The sequence below is a fragment of the Monodon monoceros genome, unplaced genomic scaffold, assembly GCF_005190385.1.
Source record: "Monodon monoceros isolate NGI ecotype Baffin Bay Population unplaced genomic scaffold, NGI_Narwhal_1 Super_Scaffold_20, whole genome shotgun sequence".
Taxonomy (NCBI): Eukaryota; Metazoa; Chordata; class Mammalia; order Artiodactyla; family Monodontidae; genus Monodon; species Monodon monoceros.
The window spans coordinates 99,897,968-99,924,370 of NW_021703777.1; the positions used below are offsets into that span (position 1 = coordinate 99,897,968).

Consider the following 26,403-nt stretch of genomic DNA (forward strand, 5'->3'; position numbering starts at 1 on the left):
TACAGAACTCTCCATGCCTGCCCAGCCACCAAAGGGGAATCTCCGCCATCCTGTAATGGCATGATTTTCCTAAGACACTTGAATGAGCCACTCTTCACTGGCGTATGCGACCCTGGGGAAGAAAGCTAAAATCTCTTTAGCCCGTGTAGGAGATTCCTGTGGCTGCTGAAACAAAATACCCCAAACTGCGTGCCTTAAAATAATAGAAATTAATTTTCTTACAATTCTGGAGGTCAGAAGTCCAAAATCAGTCTCACTGGGCCAAAATCAAGGTGTCAGCAGGGCCACATCCCATCTAGAGGTTTCCTTGCCTTTTCCAGCTTTCAGAGCTGGTATTCCTTGCATTTTTTTGGCTGGTGGTCCCTTCCTCCATCTTCAAAGCCAGCAACGTAGCATCCTACTTCCTTGTTACATGGCCTTCTTATGTGTCAAATCTCCCTCTTCAAAGGACACCTGTGATTGCATTTAGGGTCCACCTGTATAATTGAGGATAATCTCCCCATCTTAAGATGGACAATGTAATCAAATTTGCAAAGTCCCTTTGCCATATAAAGCGACATGCAGAGGTTCCAGGGATTAGGACCCGGATGCCCCTGGGGGCCATTGTTCAGCTGGCTCAGCTGGCATTAAGGGCCCCTCCGGTTTGGCCTCTGCTCCCCTCCCTCAGTGGCATCAACTCCTCACCTTCTCACCTGCTCCGCCAATCCCTGCTCAGACGTGCCAAGGACCTGCTTCTTCTGGAATGCTCTCCCTGCCCCTGCACAGGGTTCCTCTGTCTGGAGACCTTAGAGTGACACCCCGGGGCACTTCCTTAGCTGCCCTCTCCCGGTCCCCCCAGAGCAGTGCATCTGTACCCCTCGCTTGCAGCATTGGAACCCCAGGCCAGTTCTGGCCTCGCCATGGGAGGGTCACATCACAAACAAGCATGTGTCCAGGTGGGACCTGCACTCAACCTTGCAGAAAGGAACAGGTCAGGTGAGAGCAGTCGGGGATGCTGAGAATGCCTGGAACAGAGACACGTCAGGGGCAGAGGAAGTGCACCTTCTCATGGGTCAGTACAGTGAACACTTAGAGCTGACATCGACTGGGCTCTTACTACATCCCTGCCATGCGGCGATTCTAACTTAACCCTCGAAACATCTCCACAAGGGAGAAACTCTCATCAGGTCCATTTTGTAGATGAGGAAGCTGGGGCACAGAGAGTTTCAGTAACTTCCACAAGGTCACACAGCTGGAACCTTGAACTCTACCTTCCAGAACTGTGAGAAAATACAGTTTTGTTGTTTAATCCCCTCGGTCTATGGTACTCTTGCTATGGCAGCCCAAGCTGATGAAGACATTCTGTGATTCCACTTATATGACCTTCTGGAAAAGGCAAAGCTGTGGGGATGGAGACCAGAGAGTAGTTGCCAAGGGGTTAGAGATGGGAGGATTTCACTACAAAGGGACAAATAGAGGGGATTTGGGGGGATGATGGAACTATTCTCTGTGCTCTGAGAGCGATGGTGATTACACAGCTCACAGAACTGTACCCCTTTAAAAAGCAAAGTTCTGTCTGTATAAATTTTAATTAATTAATTTATTTATTTATTTTATGGCATGCGGGATCTTAGTTCCCTGACCAGGGATTGAACCGTTGCCCCCCGCAGTGGAAGCACAGAGTCTTAACCACTGGACCGCCAGGGAAGTCCCTGTGTATAAATTTTAAAAGAAATAAAAAGTGTGCTTTATATCACAGAAAAGAAAAAGAACCCTCTGGCTACTGTTTGGAGAATGGACTACAGGGTCTAAGAGTTGGAGCAGGTTGGTCACCAGGCAGAGGCGGTGATGGTGAGGCTGGGGGGTAGCCAGGGAGGAGGGGAGATGCGGTCAGACTAGGGCTGTGTTTGGAGGTAGGAGTGACAAGGTTTGCTGACGGACTGGATGGGGACTGGTGAAAGGAGTGGAATCAGTGATGATTCCTAGGTATCGCCGTGCATCTGCCTTGGTGGAGAAGATTGGGGGAGGAGCCGTATATCAGTCAGTACTCAGGTGAGGGACAAAAATCCTCCTGCTGCTTTAGGCAGAGAGCGATTTCATCGGGGAATCAGACACATACACAGTTGGTGGAACAGCTGAAGGAGAAGGAGTGACTTCCAGGGCAATCGCACTGAACTGGGTCATCAAGAAAACCGCTGGGAGCCACAGTCAGGAAGATGGTGATGGAAGAGCCTGTCCTGCTCTTGGCTCCAGGCACACACTGCCTTGCAGAATGAAGGCTTTTGTGCTGCCACCTCCCTCTCCACCTAATTCCATTCCAAGCCCAAGACTCATGCGAGTGCATCTAACCGATTGTATTAGTCTCCTAGAGCCACCATAACAAAGTGCTACAGACTGGGTGGCTTCCACAACAGACATTTATTTTCCCACAGCTCTGGAGGTTGGAAGTCCAAGATCAACGTGTCAGCAGGCTAGGTTTCTTCTGAGGTCTCTCCCCTTGGCTTGTAGATGACCATCTTCTCCCTGTACCCTCACATGGTTGTCCTTCTGCGTGTGTCTGTGTTTGAATCTCTTTTATAAGGACACCAGTCGTACTGAATTAGGGCGCACTCCGGCGACCTCATTTAACCCTAACTACTTCTTGCAATTTAAATAACCCCTATTTCCAAATGCAATCACGATCTGCGATATAATAGGAGGCAAGGAGGGATTCTCCCCTAGAACCATTTTAGGGAGCTGCCACCTTGCTTCCAGACTTCCAGCCTCCAGAGCTGTGAGAGAATAAATTTCTGTTGTGTTGAGCCACACTGTCTGAGGTAATTTGTTACAGCAGCTACAGGACACTAACACACAAGGCTTCTGAAATTCTCCCAAAATCCACCTTTGACTCATTGGCCCAATTGTTCAGTAGAATGTTAGAGCCACAAGGCCCCTCCGAGATCTTCTACGGCATCCAGGGCAGGGCTGGGGAAAAGAACACCTCAGCTCAGATACCAGCTTTACCTCTTGTTGACAGTGTGACTGTCGGCAAGTCACCTATTTTGAACCAAAATTTTCTTTGGTATAAAATGAGGATAATGACATCTCCTTCATGATGTCATCATGAGATAATAATGTACATTGAACAGCTCAACACAGCAATTGGCATAAGTTGCCCAGTAGATCCTGTGTTGTATCTCCTCTGGCCCATTCATCGTCCTTGCACCACCGTGGTACTTGTTAGTCGATCGGACCATGGCTTTTCATCTTTGTGAGTTGAAGTCAATTAGGTGGTATTTGCTGCTGATGCAGGAGTCCCAGAGAGCTTAGTGGGATCCTCCAGGTCACTAGGGCCACCCTGGGAAGCAGCCAGGCTCCAGTGGCAGCCCTGGTGTCACTAGGTTAGGTTGGTTCTGGTAGATGCTGTTTTATTAGCGAACACTGGGTCCCAGCTAGAAGCTATGGCCTATGCTCAGAGTCAGCCATGAGCACTGAAACAATGCTTCATGAGCAATAAATATCCCTGGGCTTGTTGAGCGTTTCCAAGAGATTGGCAGGTGTCTTCCCCCGAACTGACCTGGGTAAGCCACATGGCATCCCTCGCTTTCCCTAACCTCCTGATGAATTACTGTAAATGTGCGTCTTCTTGACAGTTTGGGAACTCGTAGACTGGTCGCCCATGCTTGCTCACTGGCTTAGAGCGCATCCGGGTGAGTCCTCTTTTTTTTAACCTTATAGCCTGAAAAACTGCTTCCTTAGTGTGGAATCCAAACCCTCCTTCCCACCCCCAAGGTTGTGGCTGTGGTTCAGGGCGTGTCCCCTCTCTGGTCCTGTCAGTCCCCCTGACACTGGATTGAGCCATTATCAACCATTAACCCCTTGGCTTGAAGCACCCGTTCCTTGAAGTCATTAAGGGCTGGCACGGGACTGCAGGGAACCTCTGTGGACCTCAGTATCCTCATCTGTAAATTGGGACCTCAGTATCCTCATCTGTAAATTGGAGACACTCATAGTCATTGCCTCATAAGATGTGGTAAAAATCCAAGCGAAGAATCCAAGTGAAGCACCAGGGACAGGGCCTGACCCACGATCAGTGCTCAATAAAGGCTAAGACACGATTATTAATGTCCAGAAAAAAATAATCCTCCCTCCAGCGGACACAGTGCTTTTCGAGTTTGCAAAGTGCTGAGTTAGATATCACTTCATTCCCACTGGGCGGCAAGCCCGTGAAGACAGATCAAACGACAGTGAGGCCTCTGATTCGTGGGGGAGGGAGCAGAGCTCTCAGCCCCGCGGTCGGGCGGGAGGGAGCTGAGCAGGGCTCCAGCTTGGAAGCCTGAGATCTTTCCACATTTCTCTGTGGGAAAAACTAGCCAGCCCCTGGAGAGGGAAGCTGGATTTCTGTGACAGCACTTGGGGAGCAAAGGCTACATTTACTGACACCTGACACCACATGTGTGACTGGCTCGTAGCAGGACACCCTCAGTTAGGTTTTGGTTGATGTCGAAGTTTTGTTTGTTTTTAATTTTTATTGAAATATACATAGATATATACATACTCTTTTTCAGATTCTTTTCCATTAAAGGTTATTACAGGATATTGACTATAGTTCCCTGTGCTATACAGTAGTAGGTCCTTGTTGTTTTTCTCTTTTATATATAGTAGTGTGTATCTGCTAATCCCAAACTCGTAATTTATTCTTCTCCTTTCCCCTTTGGTAGCCATAAGTTTGTTCTTTATGTCTGTGAATCTATTTCTGTTTTGTAAATAAGTTCATTTGTATCATATTTTAGCTTCCACATATAAGTGACATCATATGGTATTTGTCTTTCTCTGTCAGACTTATTTCACTTAGTATGATAATCTCTAGGTCCATCCATGTTGCTGCAAATGGCATTATTTCATTCTTTTTTATGGCTGAGTAATATTCCATTTTGTGTGTGTGTGTGTGTGTGTGTGTGTGTGTGTGTGTGTGTGTGCATTCCACATCTTTATCCATTCATCTGTCGGTGGACATTTAGGTTACTTCCTTATGTTGGCTATTGTGAATAGTGCTACCATGAACATTGGGGTGCATGTATCTTTTCAAATTAGAGTTTTCTCTGGATATATGCCCAGGCGTGAGATTGCTGGATCATATGGTAGATTTGTTAAATGAATGAACAAATGAATGAGGGCTATGTACAGTGATTGGGTCAGAGGTGTGGATCATGAATACCGAGAGGTCTGATGAATCACACTTTCTCTAAGCCTGCTGAATGCTGAGCCAGCCTTCACAACAATCCATCACTGGGAACATTAGTCCCATTTTACAGATGGAAAAACTAACGCTCAGAGAGGTTAAGCAACCTGTCTCCCATCAGAAGGCAAGTGAGTGGTCCAGCTGGAATTGAGTTCCGGCCTGACTGATCCCTGTTACACTTCCCAAATACCCCCCAGGGTGTGGGATGGGAGATCATAGGCTTTCAAATGAAAATCCTATTTTCTGTATAACTGCAGTTATCCAACTCTTAGAAACATAAAAGCTTACATTATTTCTACCAAACTATAACTACCAATACTCTTTCAAAGCCTAGGATACTGGTTTCCCAATATTGGCTGCCCTAACAAAGTACCACAGAGTCGGGGCCTTAGACGACAGAAGTGTATTTTCTCACAGTTCTGGAGGGGACTCCACTTCCCCATCATAGGATTTGCTTTGCCGATGAAATGTGACTAGAGTGACATGTGCCCCTCCTGAGGAGGAACCTTAAGGCCCATCACGTGGTCTGGGCAGCTCTCTTTTCTCTCTGCTCCTAGGTCAGCAGGTCCCTGACGAGTACAGGCGACTAAACAAATTCTCCTCTAGAGCCTCCAGAAAGAACCAGCTCCACTAACCTGGTGAAGTTGATTTCAGACTTCTGATTTCCAAAACCGTAAGAGAGTAAGTTTATGTTGTTTTAAGCCAATGAGTTCATGGTAACTTGTTACAGCAACTACAGGAAACTAACACAGCTGGGATTAGGTTTGACTGTGACAGAAAATCCCACTTAACAGTGGCTCAAAGAAAAGAGCTGGGTACAGGGTCTGGAGGCAAGTGGCCCCGGGCTGGGGGCAGGCTCAGCGTGAGGTCCTCGGGATCCCAGTTCCTTCCAGTTCTCAGCTACGTCAACCTGGCCGGGACTCTTATCCTACGTTCCAGGAGGGTGATTTCCACATAACAGGCAGCAGGAGGGAGGAAGGAACAAAGGCAACAGAGGCAAGGAGCAGGCACCGACTCTCCCTTATGGAAGGTTACTAGGAGCTGCCACACAACACTTCTACCTTTTTTTCTCTTGGCAGAACTTACATACAGGGCCATACCTCACAGCAAAGGAAGTAAGACAATGGTGTTTTTACTCTGAACAGACATGTGCCTGGAGGGAACTTTTTTTACAACAGAAGAAGGGGAGAAAGGGTGTTGGGAATGGTCCACATCTATTATGCTGAACCTGACTGACCCTGTGAGTCAGGAGTGTACTTGCTTCAAGGAACAGAAATCCTGCCCTAACAGAGCTTCAGCAAATTAGGCTTTGCTTTTCTTGGACAAGGAATGCTTGGTTGCTGGCGCAGTGTAGCCATTACAAAGATGACCACACTTTGAGGGTTGCTTTCCATCCTCAGACTTGGAGCCTCATGGACAGAAAAAGGCTGCTGTGCCTCCAAACATCATTTTTACATTTAAGGCAGGAAGAAGGATGAAGAGTACTGCCAACATGTGTGTCCCTCTTCAGCAGAAAAACAAAAGTTTTCCCATAGACACTCCCGGAAGACTGCGTATAGCGCTCATTGGTCAGGACTGAGCCTTATGGCATCTCTAGCTTCAAGGGAGTGTGGAAAACCAAGCATTTTGCTTTCCAACCTCTCCATTACACAGCACATTAAAAGCATGGATACAGGAGTTCCTATACCAATAGTTATTATCCCAGTAGTTCACAGAGACTTGTATGTGCTCAAAGATGTTCATTACAGTGTTACTTATCACTGTGAAAAATCATAAACATCCTGCATGTTCAACATGTATTGTTTGGGTCCCAATTAATAAGCTGATCATTCAGTGTCTGGCCCCAGCACCTGTGTTACTTTATCTGGAAAATAGAAGAAAATATGATTTACCTTTTAGGATTATGATGAAGACCAAGGATAAGAATAGAGCTTGTCTGGCACATAGCTGGTGCTTAGTCAACGGTAATGTATCTTAACCTCCAGCCCTCCCACTACTTGCACCATCTTTTACCAACCAAAAAAAAAAGGAGAAATAACCAGTGTCAATGTGTTCGAGGCACCTTGTTAGAAACATTTCCAGTTGGTTTAGCTTTTAGATCTCAGGAGAGTGAAACTACATACATCCTCTCTCTAAACTCTGGAGGGAGAGGTACCCATCTGGCAGGGTAGGGGTGGCACCAGTTTTGAGGCAAGCTGTACTTGGTTGGAATCTATGTTAGCTGACCAGGATCTACCGGCCTGCGGGGGTGACCTTCAGCCCCTCCTCTGTATCATGGGGAATAGCGCTGACCTCCCAGGCTGTTGTGAGGTTTCACAAGAAAACTGCCCCAGGTACAGTGTCTGCGATCTAGTAAACCCCAAACCAGTGCCGGTCCCCTGCTCCCGGCATCAGATGTTGGAGGGAGCACGCTGTTCCCAGGCCCCGGGGCATCCTGACATTAGCAGTGAGAACACTGTAACATGTTAAGCGGTTCCGTTCCAGTCGAAGTCTCCCTGGCCTGGGCCATCCAGGGCTCCTGGCTAAAAGGTGACCTAATTATTAATGAAAGCTCCAGAGTTGAAAGCTAAGACATAATCCACCCCTGAATGGATTCAGGAGGAGCAGATAATGGGACAGTAAAATTAATCTTGTAGAAAAACACAATTAGCTGTATCATTTATAAATATCATCTCCGTCCTCACAGGGTAAAGCGGGGAGCAGCATAGCCGAGCTGCTCACAGCCTCACCTCCCCTTTCACATGGATGGATGCATCTTCTTCTGGGAAAAATGTTTTCATTTCACATTCCAGGGGCCTTGTTAGAGGTTTCAAAGCAATCTTCAGAAGCCAAGAGGACCCAGAGAACAAAATCAACGTCGTGGCCCTCCATCTCCCACACCCTGTCTCTTGCCTGTTTCAAGTCACTTCGATGTGATCGAAGCTCCATTGATGGAGAATGTATTCCGCAAGGGGCCCATGCCAGGCATGGGGGTTCCGAACGGATGAGCCCCCGATTCTGCCCTCTCAGGGCTCACAGGAGACGCAAACCCACCCCGAGCTCCCTGCCCCAGCCATGCGACCCTGAGCAGGTACTTCAGCTCGACGAGCCTCGGTTTCCTTACAGATGCCTCCCTCCTCTCGTGGCCCGGGGAGGATCAGATGGACATCTGCAGAGCCTCCACCCAGGCCTGGCCCACAGCAGCCTCAGCGACCAGAAGCCGGGGTGGCTGCCATGGTAGGGAGTGTTATTTACTGAGCGCATGCTATGTGCCGGGCACTGTTAGCTGCAGAAACCCGAGGGCATCGTATTAGACTCTCACGATGCCCCTCATGCTTCAGGGGAGGGAACTGGGGCTCCGAGAGGGGAAATGACTTACAGCTGGAAAGTGACCAAATCTAGGTTTGAGCCCCAGCGCACCTGGCTTTGAAGCCCAAGCTATTTTCTGAAACAGTACTCTATGATGAGTAATGAAGTTGAGCTTCACTGTGAGCTGAAGTCTGTCCCCCGCATTTCGTATGTTGGAGTCCTAACCCCCAGCACCTCAGCATTGCCTGCATTTGGAGAAGAAGCCTTTAAGGAGGTGATTAAGGTAAAACGGATAACTAGGGTGGGCCCTGATCCAATCTGACCGGGGTCCTTATAAGGAGAGGAGATTAGGACACAGACACACAGAGGGACGACCCTGTGAAGACACAGGGGGAAGGTGGGCGTCCACAAGCCAAGGAGAGAGGCCTCAGGAGAAATCATGTGCACCCACAACTTGATCCCGACTTCAGCTTCCAGGATGGGAACATAGTATCTGTTGTTTAAGCCCCCAGGCCGTGGTGCTTTGTTTTTTTTTTTTTTTTTTGCGGTACGCGGGCCTCTCATTGTTGTGGCCTCTCCCCTTGCGGAGCACAGGCTCCGGACGCGCAGGCTCAGCGGCCATGGCTCACGGGCCCAGCCGCTCCGCGGCATGTGGGATCCTCCCGGACCGGGGCACGAACCCGTGTCCCCTGCATCGGCAGGCGGACTCTCAACCACTGCGCCACCTAGGAAGCCCCTGTTTTGCTTTTTAACATCTTTATTGGAGTATAATTGCTTTACAGTGGTGTGCTTTATAACAAAGTGAATCAGCTATACCTATACCTACGTCCCCATATCTGTGGTGCTTTGTTGTGTTGCTGAGGGGAACTGAGGAAGTGAGTTTCAACCTAGGGAGGGGGTGAGGTCTGAGAGGATCTGCACGTCGGGCCGGGTAGGCCTTGAGGTTCATTGGGAGGGACCTGCAAAGGCAGGGCTGTTTCTGGTCCCAAATCCCAGTGTCTTTCTCAGTCCATGTTGCCCTTAGGCACAGCCTGACTTCCTCGGGAGCTTTTCTTCTCTCAATCCAGGTCCATCCCACCCTTGGGAACTACCCAACCAGGAGACAGAGAGGCTCCCTAACAGGCCCTCAGTCTCTTCTCATGGGTGTGCAAGACACACAAAAAAAACACACATGCACACAGACATACACATGCATACACACACACAAACACACACGCACGCATGAACACCCATGCACGCACACATGTGCACTTCACACACAGATGCACACACACACACACACACATATACACAGATGGGCTCCTGCACGCACAATACCCACGCACACACAGCCACAGTGTCACGAGCCCACTGACACAATGGTAGAGTGGGTGACTCCTTGGGTTTGAGTCTCAGCCCTGCCACACCTTGAACAGGTCTCGGTTCCCCATCTGCAAAAGGGCTCTAACCACAGTACCTACACATACGTTCACTGCAAGTATGGTATTTAAATAAGTCGATGTATGTAAAGTCTTGATACAGTGCCTGTCGTGTAAATGCTGTAAAAGAGTTAGCAATTAAGATCGTTATGCCTCAGAATCATTCTGTCCCCACCCGAACTGCCGATGCACCAACCATTTTGTGACCCGATCTCACCACCCCCGTTTTTTGTGATATAATTCACATACCATAAAGCTCACCTCTTTAAAGCATACAATTCACTGGTTTTCAGAATATCCACAGAGTGGTGCAACTATTACCACTCTCTATTTCTGGAATATTCTTATCATGGCAAAAAAGAAACCCTATTCTGTTAGCAGTCACCTTCCGTTTCCTCTCCCCTGCTCCCCCATCCCCCAGCAACCACTAATCTACTTTCTATCTGTGTGAATTTGCCTATTCTGCACATTCCATACCAATCATACAATATGCGGTCTTTTGTGACCGATTTCTTTCACTCTGCATAATGTATTCAAGGTTCATCCATGCTGTAGCACGCATCAGTATTTTATTCCTTTTTTTTTTTTTTTTTGGCCATGCCACCCGGCTTGTGGGATCTTAGTTCCCTGACCAGGGGTTGAACCCTGGCCCTCAGCAGTGAAAGCTTGAAGTCCTAAACACTGGACCGCCAAGGAATTTCCAGTGCGTCATTCCTTTTAATGAGTAATTGTCCATTGTATGGAGAGACCTCATTTTGTTTATCCTTTCATCAGTTGAGCCCACTTTTCGGCTTTTATGATTCATGTTGGAATGAACATTTGTGTACTCATTTTTGTGTGAACATGTGTTGGGTGCATTCCTAGGAGTGGAATTGCTGGACCCTACGTTCATTCTACGTTTGACTTTTGGAGGAACTGCCATGCTGTTTTCCACGGTAGCTGCACCCTTTTACATTCCCATCAACAGTGTAGGAGGGTTCCAATTTCTTCACATCCTTGTAGACACTTATTATTGTCTCTTGTTGTTGTTATAGCTATCCCCCAACCATCTCTGTGTCTCTCCCTCCTCTCCTTCTCCATGACCTCGTGCCCATTCCTCCTTCACCTTCTGCGTGGCCCATGGTACCACTGAGGGTTTCTAATTTCAGGGCTGACTGCCTCAGGATCGCAGTTTTCCCAGGTGCCCCATGATGAACCTCTGTGCTTGCCCAAGTACCTGCAAAGGCTTCTGAGCTGCCCGTCACCCGGCAAACATGTTGGAAAGTGCTCACTCCCTTTTCTGTCCCTCAGTTTCCCGAACTGTAAAATGAGGTATTGGATTAGATTAGCGTCTCAAACTCAAGTGCCTACAGGGGCCAAGCAGGCAAGGTAGCACAGGTGTAAGGTGGATGGGGGCATGGGTGGGGGTGGGCAGCCATTATCCCTATGCAGCTGATTTTTGCCACATAGGAATATCTCTATTCTTAGATCCCCCAATTTTTCAAAAGAAGGCAGGAAATCTGGACGTTTTGTGCAATCTCCTGGTTTTTCAATATTTCCAATGCAAGCAATTTATTTTAAAGTGCAAACGAGCAAAACCTATCTGTGTATCTAGCCTAGCCCAGCCTGCAGAATTCCAGTTTGCAAACCTGGAAGCAATGATTCTGAAACCTGTGTGGGCATGGGAATCACCTGCAGGGCTTGTTAAACCAGAGTCTCTGATCCAGCAGGTCGGTGTGGAGCCTGAGAATGTGCACGTCTAACCAGTTCCCAGGCAAGACTGCTGCCGCTGGTCTGGGAGCCCCACCTTGAGAATCACAGCCCTGGACTAACTCCAAGTTCCATCCCAGCTCTGAAATGCAGGTTCGTGATTCTAGACCCCAGAGTGCGGGCTCTCCTCTCGGGGGGAGGAAGCACCACGTCGTGGATGGGGCTCTGGACAGGAGTTAGCAGGCTCCTGTGATGACCACCCAGCTAAGATGGCAGCGCGGAGCAGGTACCCTCCGCTCTACCAAGCTTTAATCGTGGAAATTCATGCTTGTGAAATGCTCTGAAAACGCTAAAGGGCTATTTAAAGAAACACATATGATGTCAAAATATGCACTGGTTTAAGATTTTAAAAATGTAAAAACATTAAGGAAGTTATTTGGGCTGAAGAGTTTCTGTGTTAGTTTCCCAGGGCTGTTGTAACAAATGACCAAAAACTGAGGGGTGGGCTTAAAACAATAGAAATGCACTCTCTCCCAGTTCTGGAGGCCGGAAGTTCAAAATCAAGGTGTCAGCAGGGCGTGCTCCCTCTGAAGGCGCCAGGGGAGGATCTGCTGCATGCCTCTCTCCTAGTTTCCAGGCGCTAGTGGCAATCCTCAGCGTTGTAGCTTGTAGCTACATCTCTCTGCGCCGTGGCCTCTGTCATTATCTGGCCTTTTCTTCTGTATGTCGCTCTGTGTCCCCTCCTCTTCTTATAAGGACACTGGTCATTGGATTTAGGGCCTATCCTATACCCGGGGTGATTTCGTCCCAAGCCTCAACCAATTATATCTGTAAAGACCCCATTTCCAAGAAAGGTCACATTCTGAGGTTCCAGGTGGACATGAATTTTTAGGGAACACCGTTCAACCCACGGCAGCCCCCTTTCTCCTTTTTTTGATTTAGTCTAATAAATTTGGCAATTTGGATATTTTGCTCACAGCAAGTTGGAAAGAGGTAATGGGGTGACTGGTGAGGATGGTTACCGGCAGCCCCCTGAGGGGATGGAGGCCACAGAGATGTCAATAAATAAGCACTAATGAAGCCCCCGGAGCTTGGGGACACTCAGTGTGGGAGGGTTCCCGGCCCTGTGCTTCCTGTTCAGCTCCTGCAGAAAGCTGACCCCATTCTTCAAGAAAGGGTAAGATTCTTTTCAACATCCTTTGTTTTGGAAGACAGGGCAACATACCTTGCACGTTAGCATAACTGTGGTCCAAAATGAGGAAAATTTCAATCTTTGGGAAAACCCACCCCCATTCCCCTGCTGGACCAGAGACATAGGGGAGCCTGCCCGACAGAGAAAAGGTTATAAATTATGGATGTAAGGGAAAAAAATCATGCCACGGCCAGGAGTCCTAGCTCAGCTCAGAGGCTGTGGATCAGCCATGTGCTAATTTCGCTGGGCTGCAACTAACCAAATCCCAGCCCCAGCCTCAGGAAAGGATACATTCCGGATAGAACAGCCCTTTTAGGTCATAGCTGAGCTGCCTGCAATGCAGTTGAGCCTTGTGCTGTGTAGTCTCCAGCAGACTCCTGGGATGCTGTGAATTTTAGACACTCTCCCAGGGACCCTGGCTCCACAGAGCGTGGAATGTATTGCACTCATCCATCTGTGGGCTTTTTAAAAATTCAATAATTAATTCCACCATACGGTGCTATTACTGTTATTAGGATTTGGCCTTTCTCTGGTTCTTTACTTTGGCAAAGGGCTTTTATAATCATTTACCAGCTAAATAATTTAACACGAGTTATTATTACAGGCTGGAAACCTGGTTCTTAGCTGGTGCTGGGTGATATGAAAATGCTTCTGAACTGAGCAGGGTAAAAGCTGGATGGAATTAGATGGCCCTGGTAATTTATTCCCCAGGTCGTGTGCAGTACCTTGCTAGACCTCAACATGCTCTCTGTAATTTGGGTTCTGATTCATCCTGGGCCATTCTTTTTTTTTTGGCTGCGTTGGGTCTTCGTTGCTGCGTGTGGGCTTTCTCTGGTTGCAGCGAGCGGGGGTCGCTGTGGTGTGCGGGCTTCTCACTGCGGTGGCTTCTCTTGTTGCGGAGCATGGGCTCTAGGCTCGCGGGCTTCAGTAGTTGTAGCACGCAGGCTCAGTAGTTGTGGCACACGGGCTTAGTTGCTCCGCGACAGGTGGGATCTTCCTGGACCAGGGTTCGAACCCATGTCCCCTGCATTGGCAGGCGGATTCTTAACCACTGCGCCACCAGGGAAGCCCCATCCTGGGCCATTCTTGTCATGGGAGAGTGAACCAAATGGGGGTGGGTGTGGCTTTGAAGCTGGAGGGGAATTAAGTTATGGTTCTAGCCCAACCCCCTCATTTTATGTAAGGGGAAACTGAGGCCCAGGTGGGTTGGTGCTTTGCCTAAGGCCACGTTGCTAGTATGACTCCAATGGGTGGCATAAACTCAGGACCAGAGTTTAGGGTATTCAGATTTAGGGTATTCCCCCTCCCCCGTTTCTGGTCCTAAGTGGAGCTTGGAGGAAGGGAGGGAGGGGGAAGCAGAGGCAGCTGGGTTCTCCCATCAGAGGGCAAGAGCATCTGGCCGGGGCTTGGAGCAGAGGGAGGGAGCTGCAGTGTTGATCGGGAATCTACACTTTGACTAGGTTCTTGATACGTCCTGATGTTCTTCTACCTACATGCCTTCTGAGCATTGTCTTAAGGGGCATATCTCATCTCAGCCTCAGTGGTGTCCTCTGAGAGATGGATTAATAGGACTTCACACAGTGGTTAGAGGGGATTGATAGTCAGTGCCTAGAGAGCACTTATCAGCATTCACTGCCCATTAGCTATTGTTGGTACAGTCTTTCTACCTATTATTATGGTTCCTTTATCTGTAAAATGGGTATAACAATGCCTGCCCCCTACCACTTCGGAATTTTTGTGAAGCTAAAAGGAGAAAGAAAATGGCAGAGAAAGTATTTCATTCTCCTCCTCATCTAGTTCTTCACCCAGGAGGGGGGGCAGGGCAGTGGGTAGGGGTCTTCCTGGAGGCTCCAGAGAGTGTCCAGGAAGGAGCAAAAAATGCGCTCCCTCGGCATTTGTATCGGTCAAGGTGCCAAGAGGAGGGCTTCCCTGGTGGCAAAGTGGTTGAGAGTCCGCCTGCCGATGCAGGGGACACGGGTTCGTGCCCCGGTCCGGGAAGATCCCACATGCCGCGGAGCAGCTGGGCCCGTGAGCCATGGCCGCTGAGCCTGCGCGTCCGGAGCCTGTGTTCCGCAACGGGAGAGGCCACAACAGAGAGAGGCCCGCGTACTGCAAAAAAAAAAAAAAAAAAAGATGTCAAGAGGTAGCAGGTGGCCCACTAAAGTGGGATCATTTGAGGAGGGATGTGACCAGGGGCCCAGAAGATGTGGTCCTGTAGCCGGAGTGAGCACTGGGAGAGCTGTGACTATTCCTGGGTCAGCAGGGAGGCAGGCAGAGGGGCCTGGGCTCCTCCTGAGTGACCTTCTTCAAGGGATACTTCAGGGATGTGGCCCACCTTCTTCAGGGCCAGCCTGAGGGGGCTGGGACGCAGGACCCTATTGGCCAGAGGGCACTGAAGTAAGCCATGGTCTCTGCAGGCCCAGACAGAGTGGGGCAGTGGGAGAGGGTCTGCAGGGGGCCCAGCATGGCACCGTTGGCGCCCCCAGCACAGAAGGGGTGCCTGGGAGGCAAAGTGCGAGGGGTGGGAGCTCACCTGGTCTGTGAGTTCATGGCCATGTCTCCCTTGGGGGCTGACCCGCCGAAAGCCCCAGGGACAGGTTCTACACCCTACTCCCGGCTGGCCTCAGCTTCCTTGGATGTAAAATGTAAAACGAGGGTGTGGAACTAGAGGATTATTCAACCTCTGGAAAACCCTTGATCCCAAGATGCGTGGTTATTTGATCTGCATTTCCTCCCCAGGCAGGACGGTGGAGATGTATCTTCTGAACTTGAACCCTCCTCCCCACTGCGCCTCCCCCCCCCCCCCCCCCCCCCCCCCCCCCCACCCCCGCCCTGCCAAGTAAAGGGAAACTATTGGATGTTCTCCTTGGAACCGCACAGCACATGCTGCTCCCCTGCCCTCAGCCTCTTCTGTCAGGGTAGCGGGAGGTGGTGTCACTCCTCCCTCCCCCTCCCTCCCTGCTGACATGGAAAACCTTGGGGTCGAAAAATATTCTTTTAGGTTCCTTCCGCCGGACAGTGACGTTCCTTGTCCTGAATATTTTTCTACTCTACCGTCCTTGATTTTAGGGTTGGACAGGTTTGAACGTTTGAAAGCAGCCTGTGTTGTGCAAACCATAGGAATTTGGAGCTACCAGCATCTTGGAGACGATTACCCAACCAAAAAATTCAACTTCTGCTGACTTTACGTGCACCAATCGCCCAGAATGGCAATGCTCTGACCACAAATCCAAAAATGGGACTCCAATGGGAAGGATTTTAAAAATCATCTTTTCTTATATCCCAAATCTTGGAGCTCAGAAAAGGAAACCTTTGTGATCACTCCCGTCATTTTGTAAACTGAGGTCCCGAGAGAGCCACTCCCCAGAGCCCCGTGTCTTTCTTGCTCACAACCCGTGACCCCCACAACCCCGCCAAGGTCAAGGGCCTCACAGCCGAAGCGAGGTTGATCATAGAAACATTTGGGGAAAATTAGGAACTGCTGACTGGTTCATTAAGACTCTACAGGCAGCAACAAACAACCCACCCCCCCAACTACCCCCTGCAAGGCTCCTAAAGCCCCCAATACACATACAGTTCTGTTTAAAAATGTAAGAGCTCACCAAATGACTTGGAGCCCCATAATCCTGTTTATTTAGTTTCTACAAATACAAAGAAAGGGATAAAAATATCGCTCATTCATTTCTTAACCATTTACTGAGTCCCTAATGTGCGCAGAGGGTTAGGGACTACAAAGGTAAATGAAACACTAAAATCATAAAAATCACTGTATTTATGATTTTGCCTATACATCATACATTTTAAAATAAGGTTTGGCATTTTCCAGAAATGAGCATTTGCAGCAGGGTTAAACCTAGGAAGAATGCCTCAGTGATGCTATGGGCCACCTTGCCTTCAGCTTGAATTAGACTGTGAATTTTCTCACTACACACTTGAACTTGGCTTTACAAACCTGACATTGCAATGTCTGAATCTACTGTGAATGTAAGATGAGTGGATGCCTACTCCATTTAACGTACGGTTCCTGTGTACTCGCTGTGCACCAGGCCCTGTTCTAGGCACGGGAGATGGAGAAATGAAAAATATTTATTTTGCCAGAATTTGCTCCTGTGCTGGGGATCAGGCTGGTTATGGGGAAGCCTGCCGGGTGAGCCCAGAGCCTGGCCCGCCTCTGCCCGGCACTGTGTGGCCTGAGACTAGGGATTTACTTCCCTGAGCTACAAAGAAGCTCCTCGGGACCTGGGGAGGATCTCCTTAGTCACTCTGAGCACTAACCTTACACTCGTGACGACACCTCCTCCTGGCCTCAACATCACTACCAAGAAGACACTGCAGGGTACCTAATTAGAGGTCAAAGCCATCATAAGAGGCAAAGCAGGCACTGTGTTTTGTTTTTAATATCATAATAGCTCATTTGTCTCAGTGTCTCACAACACTGTGATGGAGGTATTATTATTATTATTTCCATCTTATAGATGGGGGAACTGAGGCACAGAGAAGTTAAGCAACTTGTCCAAAGTCACACAGCTAGAAGCAGGAGAGAGGATTGGAAATCAGACTGTGTCACGCTGCCTCCTGCCGTGGCAGCCTGGGCTCTGACCAGTGGGACAAAGAAGGTCGCCGAGAGGCTAGGAAGTGGAAATGACAGGGTCTTGAGTGTTGGGGAGCAGCAGTTGGCTGCCCTGCCCGGTGGAAGGTGGAGGGGGCGGCGGTTACTACACTCATCTGTGCAGTGATGGATCTGTCCCTAGAAAGGGATCATAACCCTAGAAACGTCCTTTAAAGAGTCATCTAGAAAAACCAAAGCCATGTCAAAAATCCTGTGAATCTCTAGGAGTTACAGATTGCTGACGCTAGGATGAAACTGGGGTCTGAGTGAAGAGCATAGTGTATGTCACACAGATTTCACTCTGTGGACACTGTAAAAACACCTTAAATCAGTTTGTCCCACAACACAGCTTCACTGGTCCCCAGTTCTGTGACTGTGGCCTCTTCAACCTCATCTCTAGCCAAGACCCTACCCTGCCTCTCCCAGAACCATCTACAACCTGAGTTCCCCAAATCACTGCACCCTTGCAGGTTTGACGCTTGTGGTGAGCTCAGTGGTGGCCCCCCCAAAGATGTCCAAGTCTAACCCTCGGAATCTGTGAATATTGCTTTATACGGCAAATGATGTGATTACAGACTTTTTTCTTAAACATTTTTTATTTCTTTAATGTATATATATATTTATTTATTTTTGGCTGCGTTGGGTCTTCGTTGCTGCACGCAGGCTTTCTCTAGTTGTGGTGACCTGGGGCTACTCTTCGTTGCGGTGCGCAGGCTTCTCATTGCAGTGGCTTCTCTCGTTGCGGAGCACGGGCTCTACGCACACGGGCTTCAGTAGTTGTGGCACAAGGGCTCAGTAGTTGTGGCTCGTGGGCTCTAGAGCGCAGGCTCAGTAGTTGTGGCGCACAGGCTTAGTTGCTCCGCGGCATGGGGGATCTTACTAGACCAGGGCTCGAACCCGTGTTCCCTGCATTGGCAAGCGGATTCTTAACCACTGTGCCACCAGGGAAGCCCTGTGATTACAGATTTTGAGAGAACATTATCCTGGATCATCCCAGTGGCCCCAAAATCCAATGACAAGTGCCCTTATAGGAGACACAGAGGAGAGGAGGGGGCAGGGCGATCACGGAGGCAGAGACTGGAGGGATGCGGCCACAAGCCTAGCAATGCCTGGCGCCACCGGAAGCTGGCAGAGGCAGGAACAGATTCTCCCCTGCAGTCTCTGTAGGGAAGGTGGCCTGGCTGACCCCTTGATCTCGGACTCTGGCCTCCAGAGCTGTGAGATGATACATTTGTGGTTTTAAGCCTTCCAGTTTGGGGTAATTTGTTACAGCAGGCCTGGGAAACTGACATCTGCCTACACATGCATCCCCACCTGGGAGACCTTCCGCCCACTCTGCTCTCCCTCGGGCGCCCCTGGAGGATTTCATACTTTGCCCACAGCCTCCTGCCTTCTCCCCCCCGGCAGTGGACGAGGTCGCTCCCACTGGCGGGCCCTCTGCTCCTTCGGAAGGCTTGCCGTTTCTTTTCCCTTGTCCATCAGCTGCTGGTGGGGGCGCTGTGTGTCTTGTGAATTGCATTGTCCACATGTGTGCCCTTCACAGGGTCTGGTGTGGCCTGGGCACCCACAAAAATCCCACACAGAATGAAGCTGCAGAGTCCCAGTGACCGGCACCGGTCAAAACCCAGGACAGCATGAAAAACTAACTGGCGACTGTCCCCTGCTGTCTCTGGGACGACCATGGGCCATCCTTGCCTCTGTCCTCCTCAGCTGACAGAGCCTTTGAGGGGGAGAGGGGTCCACACAGGGCCCAGGAGGCCCACCCTGCAGCTCCCCGTGTGGGATTCTGACTGCGGTGTTTGTGTGTGTGCATGTTGGGGCCAAAGATGGGGACAAAGCTATTCCCTAGGTGAATGAAGCCCACAAAGTTTCTTGTGATCTGTAAGCTCTTAGTCTGGCCAGGGACGCACCTAAACCAGCACCTGAGCAGATTCTAGCTGCTCTTCCTCAACTGCTGCAGGAAGTAACGAAGCGTCAGGGAGGAGGCCCCCTCTGGTCCCCTGTAAGAACCTGGACCACACACAGATGCCTTATCGCTGTACCAGTCCTGCGTTCAAAGGGCCTTTGCCAGAAGGATGCTGATGCCAGGCCCCAAGGTGCCTGCGTCTGGGACACCAGCCCTTCCTGGGCTGGCCAGGGGTAGTGTGCGCCAAGAGCCTGGGTCCTGCCAGGCTGCCCTGTGGTCAAAGGCTCATGTGGACCCTGCTGAAGACTTGGGCCCAGTTAAGAGAAATCCAGGCACCTCATCTGCTTGTGCCCTCCCGGGGATTTTGAAATCAAGGTGCCCATGGCCAGGTTCCTAGACTGACCTGGTGGCTCAAGGCTCAGCAGGCAGTGAGAGAATAGTGTTCCTGTTCTCTAGCTACATGGAGAGGAGGTTCTTCGTTCCAGGACGCCCCTTCTCTGAGCCCTGGATGATTGAGGCTGCGGCTGCCGGGAGCGGACCCCAGCTTTACCTTCTGACCAGACCAGAGAAACGCTCCAACGCGTCACGCGAAGCGCTCTCTTTGCCCTGGATACCTTCCCTCCCGCTACCCTGGGCGTCCCCCCACGTCCCGACACCGTCCCCAGCTCTGGAGAGCGTTCCCTCCACATCCTGTACCACCAAAAATCTCCCCCCTCCATTCCCATCCGAGCCTCCTTTCACCAGGGACACGCCCTCTTTTTGTCGGCCTCTCCACAAGCCAGCCACGCACTAACCAGACCACGCTCTCGTCTCTGCCACCGCCCACAGCCTCCTGGAACCCTCCCCCGCAGGACCCTTCCCTATACCTTCAGGACTCCCAGATCGGCTCGCCTGTAAGGGGGGCACCTTTTCCCCCAGCTTGGGGGATCGCTCCATCCCTAGGATCCCCCGCCCCTCTCTCGCTTCGAATCGCCTTGCGCCCCAGCCGCCGCCCCGGGGTTACGCAGCCCGCACCTCTCTTTCACCCCATCCCCGGCTACCAGTCCTGTGGCGCCCTCCGAGCCTCCCATCCGGGGCGCGATCCCATCCCCCTTATCTCCCCCCACCAGCCGAGGTCCCGGCGACCGCGGGGTCCGCGGGGTCCACGGGGAGCGACCCCTGCGCCCGCCCCGCGCTTCTTTGTGCGGCCGGCGCGCGCGCGCGCTGCGTCAAGGCTGCCGCCGCCGCCACACGCACGCACTCACAGCGCGCAGTTAACCCCCGGGAGCGGCAGGAAGGGAGGTGGCGAGCGGGGGGAGGGAGCCCAATCGCGCGGCGCCGCCTCTGCCATTGCTGTGAGCGGGAGCGGGCGACGCGGAGGCTCGGATTGCGGTCGGAGTCCAGACCTGCCGGAGCCGGGCGTGGGGTGAGTGCTGGCCGGCAGGCGGGGCCGCGGGGCGCCCGGGTTGGACCCTTCCGCCGGGGAGCCGGGTACAGGGCCGCGCATTTCCCCAGGTGGGAGGGACAGGGGTCCCTGGGCAGGTCACCGGCGAGGCGTCGCCAGGACCGGGGACGCGTCTAGACCCGCGGGCAGGGGCGGCGCCCCCTCCCCGGCTGCTAGGCGTCCCTGAGCTTGGCGCTTTTGCCCAGCGGGTGAGTCCATAAATACACAGCACCCACCCCCCAGCCCTCGGGCCGCGACCTCTGCGTCCTCACGACCCCTCCTCGGAGACGAGGCGGGGGCCGGAGAGCTCGCCGACGCCCGGGACAGCGGGTGGGTCTTGCTCGCGGTGACTCCCGCCCGGCCCTCGCTCCGCAGGCGGCAGCCTCGGGTCTCCCGGAACCATGGTGAAGTTGGGGAACAATTTCGCGGAGAAGGGCACCAAGCAGCCGCTGCTGGAGGATGGCTTCGACACCATCCCCCTGATGACGCCCCTTGATGTCAATCAACTGCAGTTCCCACCCCCGGATAAGGTGAGAGGCCCCCGGTACCCAGGACCGCCGGGTGCGCACCCCCAAATCTCGGGTGGCGGCCGCAACAAAAGAAACGCGCCGCGTGCGCTGGGGACGCGAACTGGGGGCGGGCTCGGGCGGGGTGGAGGACGCCCCTCGGAGGACCACGTACCCGCGCGGGATTCTGGATCGGGTGATCTGGCCCTCCCCCCTCCCCCCCGCCCCGCCTTAGATGACGGCTTCTTCCTGACAATGGAACGCGGACGGGGTAGGGTCTCTTCTTGATTTTCGTGGGACTCTTGTCCGAGAGAGGCCCCTGGCCCCTCCACCTACAACCCAGCCCCGTTCGTCTCTGCCCCGGGGTACCAGGAGCTCTGGTTCTGGGGTGAGCCCAGGAGTGGTGCGGCTGCCCCTCGTGCCTTACCGGATGATGCAGCTTCAGCCCGATTTGCCCCTTTGGGGTGGAGAGGCCCCTCCCCTTGGCCAGATGGGCCCTACCTAGGGGCTGAATCCCCCTCCTTACCCTCTGCGCCCACCCCTCCCACATCGGCGGTAGATGCGGCAGGGTGCGCGCTCCTACACCGCCTCCTTCCTCTCTTTGTTCCTTTTGTGAAATCTCCAAATAAGCACTCGTGCTCCTCAGTATTAGGGTAACTGGGGACAGCCATTCATCATTCTCTCCTTAAAGCGGGATTTTTTTCTTTTTGTTGAATTTAAGGAATCCCCTCTTTCTTGAATACCGCCTGCAATCAAGTAGTTTCTGTGTCCATTAAGAGCAATTTTTTCAAGAGTTAACATTAAAAACGCTTAAAAGTCTAGACAGTTATATTGTAAAACTCAAACCTAAAATTATCCACACACATCCATTCTGACCACCTTGCAGCTTTTCAGAATCATCCCAACCACGAGGAAGCGCACTCTGTTCCCCCAAGTGTGCTGGCGTTAATTGTTTCATTTAATGCTTGGCAGGGAGGTTCTGACTCAGGGCTTGTGGTTTATTTGGGGCATGTTGGTGATTACTGGCCGTGGGGCAGGGGTGGGGATGAGAGACTATCCCTGCCATGGGTCTTTCCTTTCGTTATTCCCATGGTGGGCCTTTTGATAGCCTTACTCAGTTCCCCAAAGTGGTTTTGATTCCCCCAACTCTGTTGTCTGTGTTTGGGTAGGAGAGCGGGGGGCGGGGGCCAGAGCGATGGTGGAACAGGTGTTTTATTTCAAGAAAAGAGGATCAGCTGGTCACACCTGTGCACCTGGGTCAGGCATCGATGGTCTAAAAGAAGCTTTGTGGGAGGGGCAGGGCTGCCTGAGGACTTGGCTTCCGCCTCCCCCTTCCCTGTCTAGGTGTCAGACTTGCCCAGTTAGCCCAGCCTGGCGCCACCATGCCCGCCTTCCCCTTCTGCCTCAGCCTGTGCCGGGGACACGGCATCCCCAGGAAGCACCTCTATCACGTGATCGCCTCCACTCAGCCTCCTCTTTGGTCCTCAGTCTGTTCCATTCCGGAACCGTCTGGCACATAGTTGGCTTATACCAGGGAGGAGGTTTCAGGCAGGTATGAAATTTTGGCCAGACAGTCAGGCCATCAAGGGTAACCTAAGCAGCTCTGAAGGTGATGAGTCTTCCGTCCCTGAGATGCTTCAGACATGGGCATTCTAGCAGGGAGTGATGGTTGCGCCAGATTTCTGAGGTCACAGATGAGGAAACCGAGTCTCCAGGAGTTTATAGGACATGCGCAAGGTCACTCGGCTGAAGGCTGCCATCCTCCAGAATGCGGAAGCTCTGGCAGGGCCCCTTGCTCTGCCCTGCTTGGAGCCAGACCGCACTCTCACGAGACATCTCTTAACCCGAACAGCGGCAACATGTTGCTCCCAGCTAGGGTTCAGGGAGGTGATGTCACCTGTCCCAGGGGACGCGTGTCCGAGGGCTGATAACACAGCTAAGGTTGTAAATAGAATGTGTGCTGAGCACGAGGTTCTGAGGTGCAACAGTGCCGGTAGTCACAGAGCTGGTAGCAGCCTCAGAGCCAGTCTCAGCTGGCGTGTTTGAATGCTTGTTACTCACCAGGCACTTGTCTGCATGCTTTATGGCTTTCAGTTACTTTAACACACTGACGTTAGGAGGTAACTACACTGTTACCCCGTTTTACAGATGTGGAGATGGAGACACAGGAAGTTTAAGGAACTTGCCCGAAGTCACCTAGCTTGTTAGTGGCAGAGGCAGATGGAGTCCGGGCTGATGGGATCCTGACCGGGTCCCCACTGGGCTCAGGGTCCCGTGGATTCCCTCCTCCTCACAGTAGCCCTACCAGATAGGCCTTGCACCCATATCACAGGCCGGGAAACTGAGGTTCCAAGTAGCCAAGGGTGTGCTCAGGGTCCCACAGCTACTCAGGTACAGTTGGGGTTCGAGGATGGCAGGGTGAGGCCCAGGTGCTGCCCTAGAGATGGGTGCCCCCAGGGTGGGCACGCAGGCTGTCGCACTGAGCGCAGGGAGAGCTGTAACAGAAGGGAGGAGGGAGGCAAGAGTGTGCTTTAAAGGGATGTGGCCCTTGGATCACTTCTCAGTGTCACATGGCGTGGGCCACTTTCTTCCTGAGGCTGGGTCTGGTGTCACGGCTCATTCTGGGAGCGCCCACAGTGTCCTGAGTGCTTGTTCTGCGCTGGGTCCCACCATCACGGAGGGCATTGTGTCCCCACGCTGTGGTTCACCCAGTGAAGGGCGTTGTCACTTGGGTGAGGAAGAGGGTGGGGGGCTGTCTGTCTCCAGTCCAACTTCCTGGCTTCTGCTCTAGGGCGTGGGCATTTGAGGACTAGACACACATAACCCCTGGACACTGCTCCCGGACACCTCGCCTCCGCGTCCAGTGGGGACAGAGAAGGAAACAGCCCTGGCAACGGGGTGTGATGGGGGCAGTGATGGTGCGGAGAGGCTGTGAGCATCCGAGGGTGGAGGCTCTAGGGGTGGGTTAGGGCGCAGCTGAAGCTGGGGGGCATGTAGGGAAAGGGTTTGCCTGGGGCAGAGGCAGAGCAGATTTCGTGGTTGGAAAAACATCTCCTGCTTCACAGTGGAGAGTGGAGGGGGGGACAGAGCAGGGAGACCCTTTAAGGGCTGTTGCCAAGGCAAGGGAGAGAGGAGGGTGGTGGGGCAGCGACAGACTCCCCAAGGTCGATTTGCTTGAAGGCTGGCTGCCTGCTCCTTCCTAGTGCTGGAGGGCAATAGTGCCCTTGAATCTTCTTGTTTTACCCGTGGCGGCATGTGAAGACCAGTGACAGTATCAGCGCATCCTTCCCACCACCTGGGCCGATAGAGCTCTGGGCAGTGAAGGGAGCGCCAAATTAGGAGTCCGGGGCCCTGCTGGCTACTCTCAGCCCTGCCACCTACTAGCTACGTGGCCTTGACCAACGTACTTAACTTCCCTGCCCCGCCGTTATCATTTTTCCCTCCTGGGGCTGCTATCAGGATTATTAATGGTAATGTGCTGAAAGTCTCGGCACAGAGGAGATTTCTAATGAGTGGTGGCTGTTCTCATTCTTTCTGTGAAATACTTCCTGGTGAAATGGTGACTCTGAACGAGGGTTTCCCCACCTGTCCTCTTTGGACAGGTGTGTCTGAATGTATCTGGCTGTACCACTGACTGTTTGCTTCTGTTTCCTGGACAAGGTGGTGGTGAAAACTAAGACTGAATATGAACCTGACCGCAAGAAAGGCAAAACACGTCCTCCCAAGATAGCTGAGTTCACCGTCAGCATCACCGAGGGTGTTACCGAGAGGTTCAAGGTGAGTGGCCCTGGAAGCGGATGAGATGCTGCTTTTGCCCCCAGGAGGGGGGCCACTGAGCTGCAGAGATGACCTGTGGAGTGATGGGAACAGGACGAGACACCAATATGGGCTGATCCCAGATGTGCAAAATTGACCTTGTGGTTTTTAAAATTTCTTCTTTCTTTCCTTTATCTTCCAAAATGATCAATATTACTTAGTTTTAATAACGGGGAAGACCCATCCCTAAACTTTCTTTTAGGCAAAGGTTATAAACATACGACAGATCACTTACCAAACATTAAAATCCCTTCAGTTCCGGGAGGAGGGCAGACAATAACAAAAGGGCAACCCATTGCACTTACTTAGTGCCAGGACGCAATCTGAGCCTTGGCATATGCAGGCTCAGCTAAGCATCCCTCCCCAGGAGGTCAGTGCTATCCATGTAGCCCATTTTGCAGATGGGGAAGCTGAGGCACAGGGTGGTCATAGCTCTGTGTGGCAGGACCAGGAGTCAGAGGTGGCCCACTGCAGAGCCCCTGTGTTCACACTCCATCTGACAGGATGTGGAGGGGTGGGGCCTGGCTGGCCCTGTACACGGGTTGCTGGAAGTGCTCACTTTGGGGAGGGAAACCTTGCTCTGGACCGTTCTTCAGGGAAGAACAACTGCTGAAAGGGGCAGGATTGCAGCCAGGCCTGGGGACAGAGCCTTCTCCCCAGAGTCTGGGTGGCCTCTGAGGATGGAAGCAGAGGTTGGTTGAGGAACAAGTTAGGATATTGATCTTCTGGAAACTTGTTCTTTGGGAAACATGAGAGATGGTAAAATGGAGGCCCTCACCTAGATTCGGAAGGGTGATGTGGGAGACATAAGTAGGTCACCCAGGCCTTGAAGGGTGGCCTTGGCTGGCTCCCTGCTTGCCACCCACGTGGATGTGTGAGCCACGTCTTTATGCTGGGTGCATGGGCACCTGCCCACCTCCGTGTCCTGCAGTTTCCAAAGCCCCTTTGCATACTGCATCCTGTTTGATCTCCATGACACACCTGTGAACTGGTTAAGAGATGAAAGTGAAGCCCAAAGAGTGAGGTGGCCTTGTGGGGTGACTGGGGATTCCAGGGCATAATGTGACTTTAAATCCTTCCCATCATTCCGTGCTGCCTCCCCGGCCCGGAGGAAAACCATACAGGGGCCGGCCAAGCCAGCGGGTGCCGTCAGAGTTGTCGTCTTTTGTGTCTGTGGGGTGTTTACTTGTGTTAGCTCATCTAATCCTCCCAGCAACCCTCCCCGAGAAGCAGGTACTATTAGTATAACCCATTCTATAGATGGGGAAGTTGAGGCACAGAGAGAGAGGCCTGCATCTGTGGTTTCTGTTGGTGGCTTCAGGAGGGTGTATAGGTTGAGATGCTCTTCTGGCGGCT

The 26,403-nt window shown here is 51.9% G+C and overlaps 1 protein-coding gene across 1 annotated transcript in view; it reads left to right on the forward strand.

The window, feature by feature from the left end:
* The first annotated feature begins 20,563 nt into the window (after positions 1-20,563).
* NSG1 (neuronal vesicle trafficking associated 1) overlaps positions 20,564-26,403 on the forward strand; it is a 29,610-nt gene continuing 23,770 nt past the window's right edge. Inside the window, exons 1-3 of the mRNA XM_029234640.1 lie at positions 20,564-20,707; positions 21,101-21,255; positions 24,892-25,008. Of these exons, the coding sequence (XP_029090473.1) occupies positions 21,127-21,255; positions 24,892-25,008 (246 nt within the window). The 5' untranslated portion in view covers positions 20,564-20,707; positions 21,101-21,126. The remainder of the gene's footprint in view (positions 20,708-21,100; positions 21,256-24,891; positions 25,009-26,403) is intronic.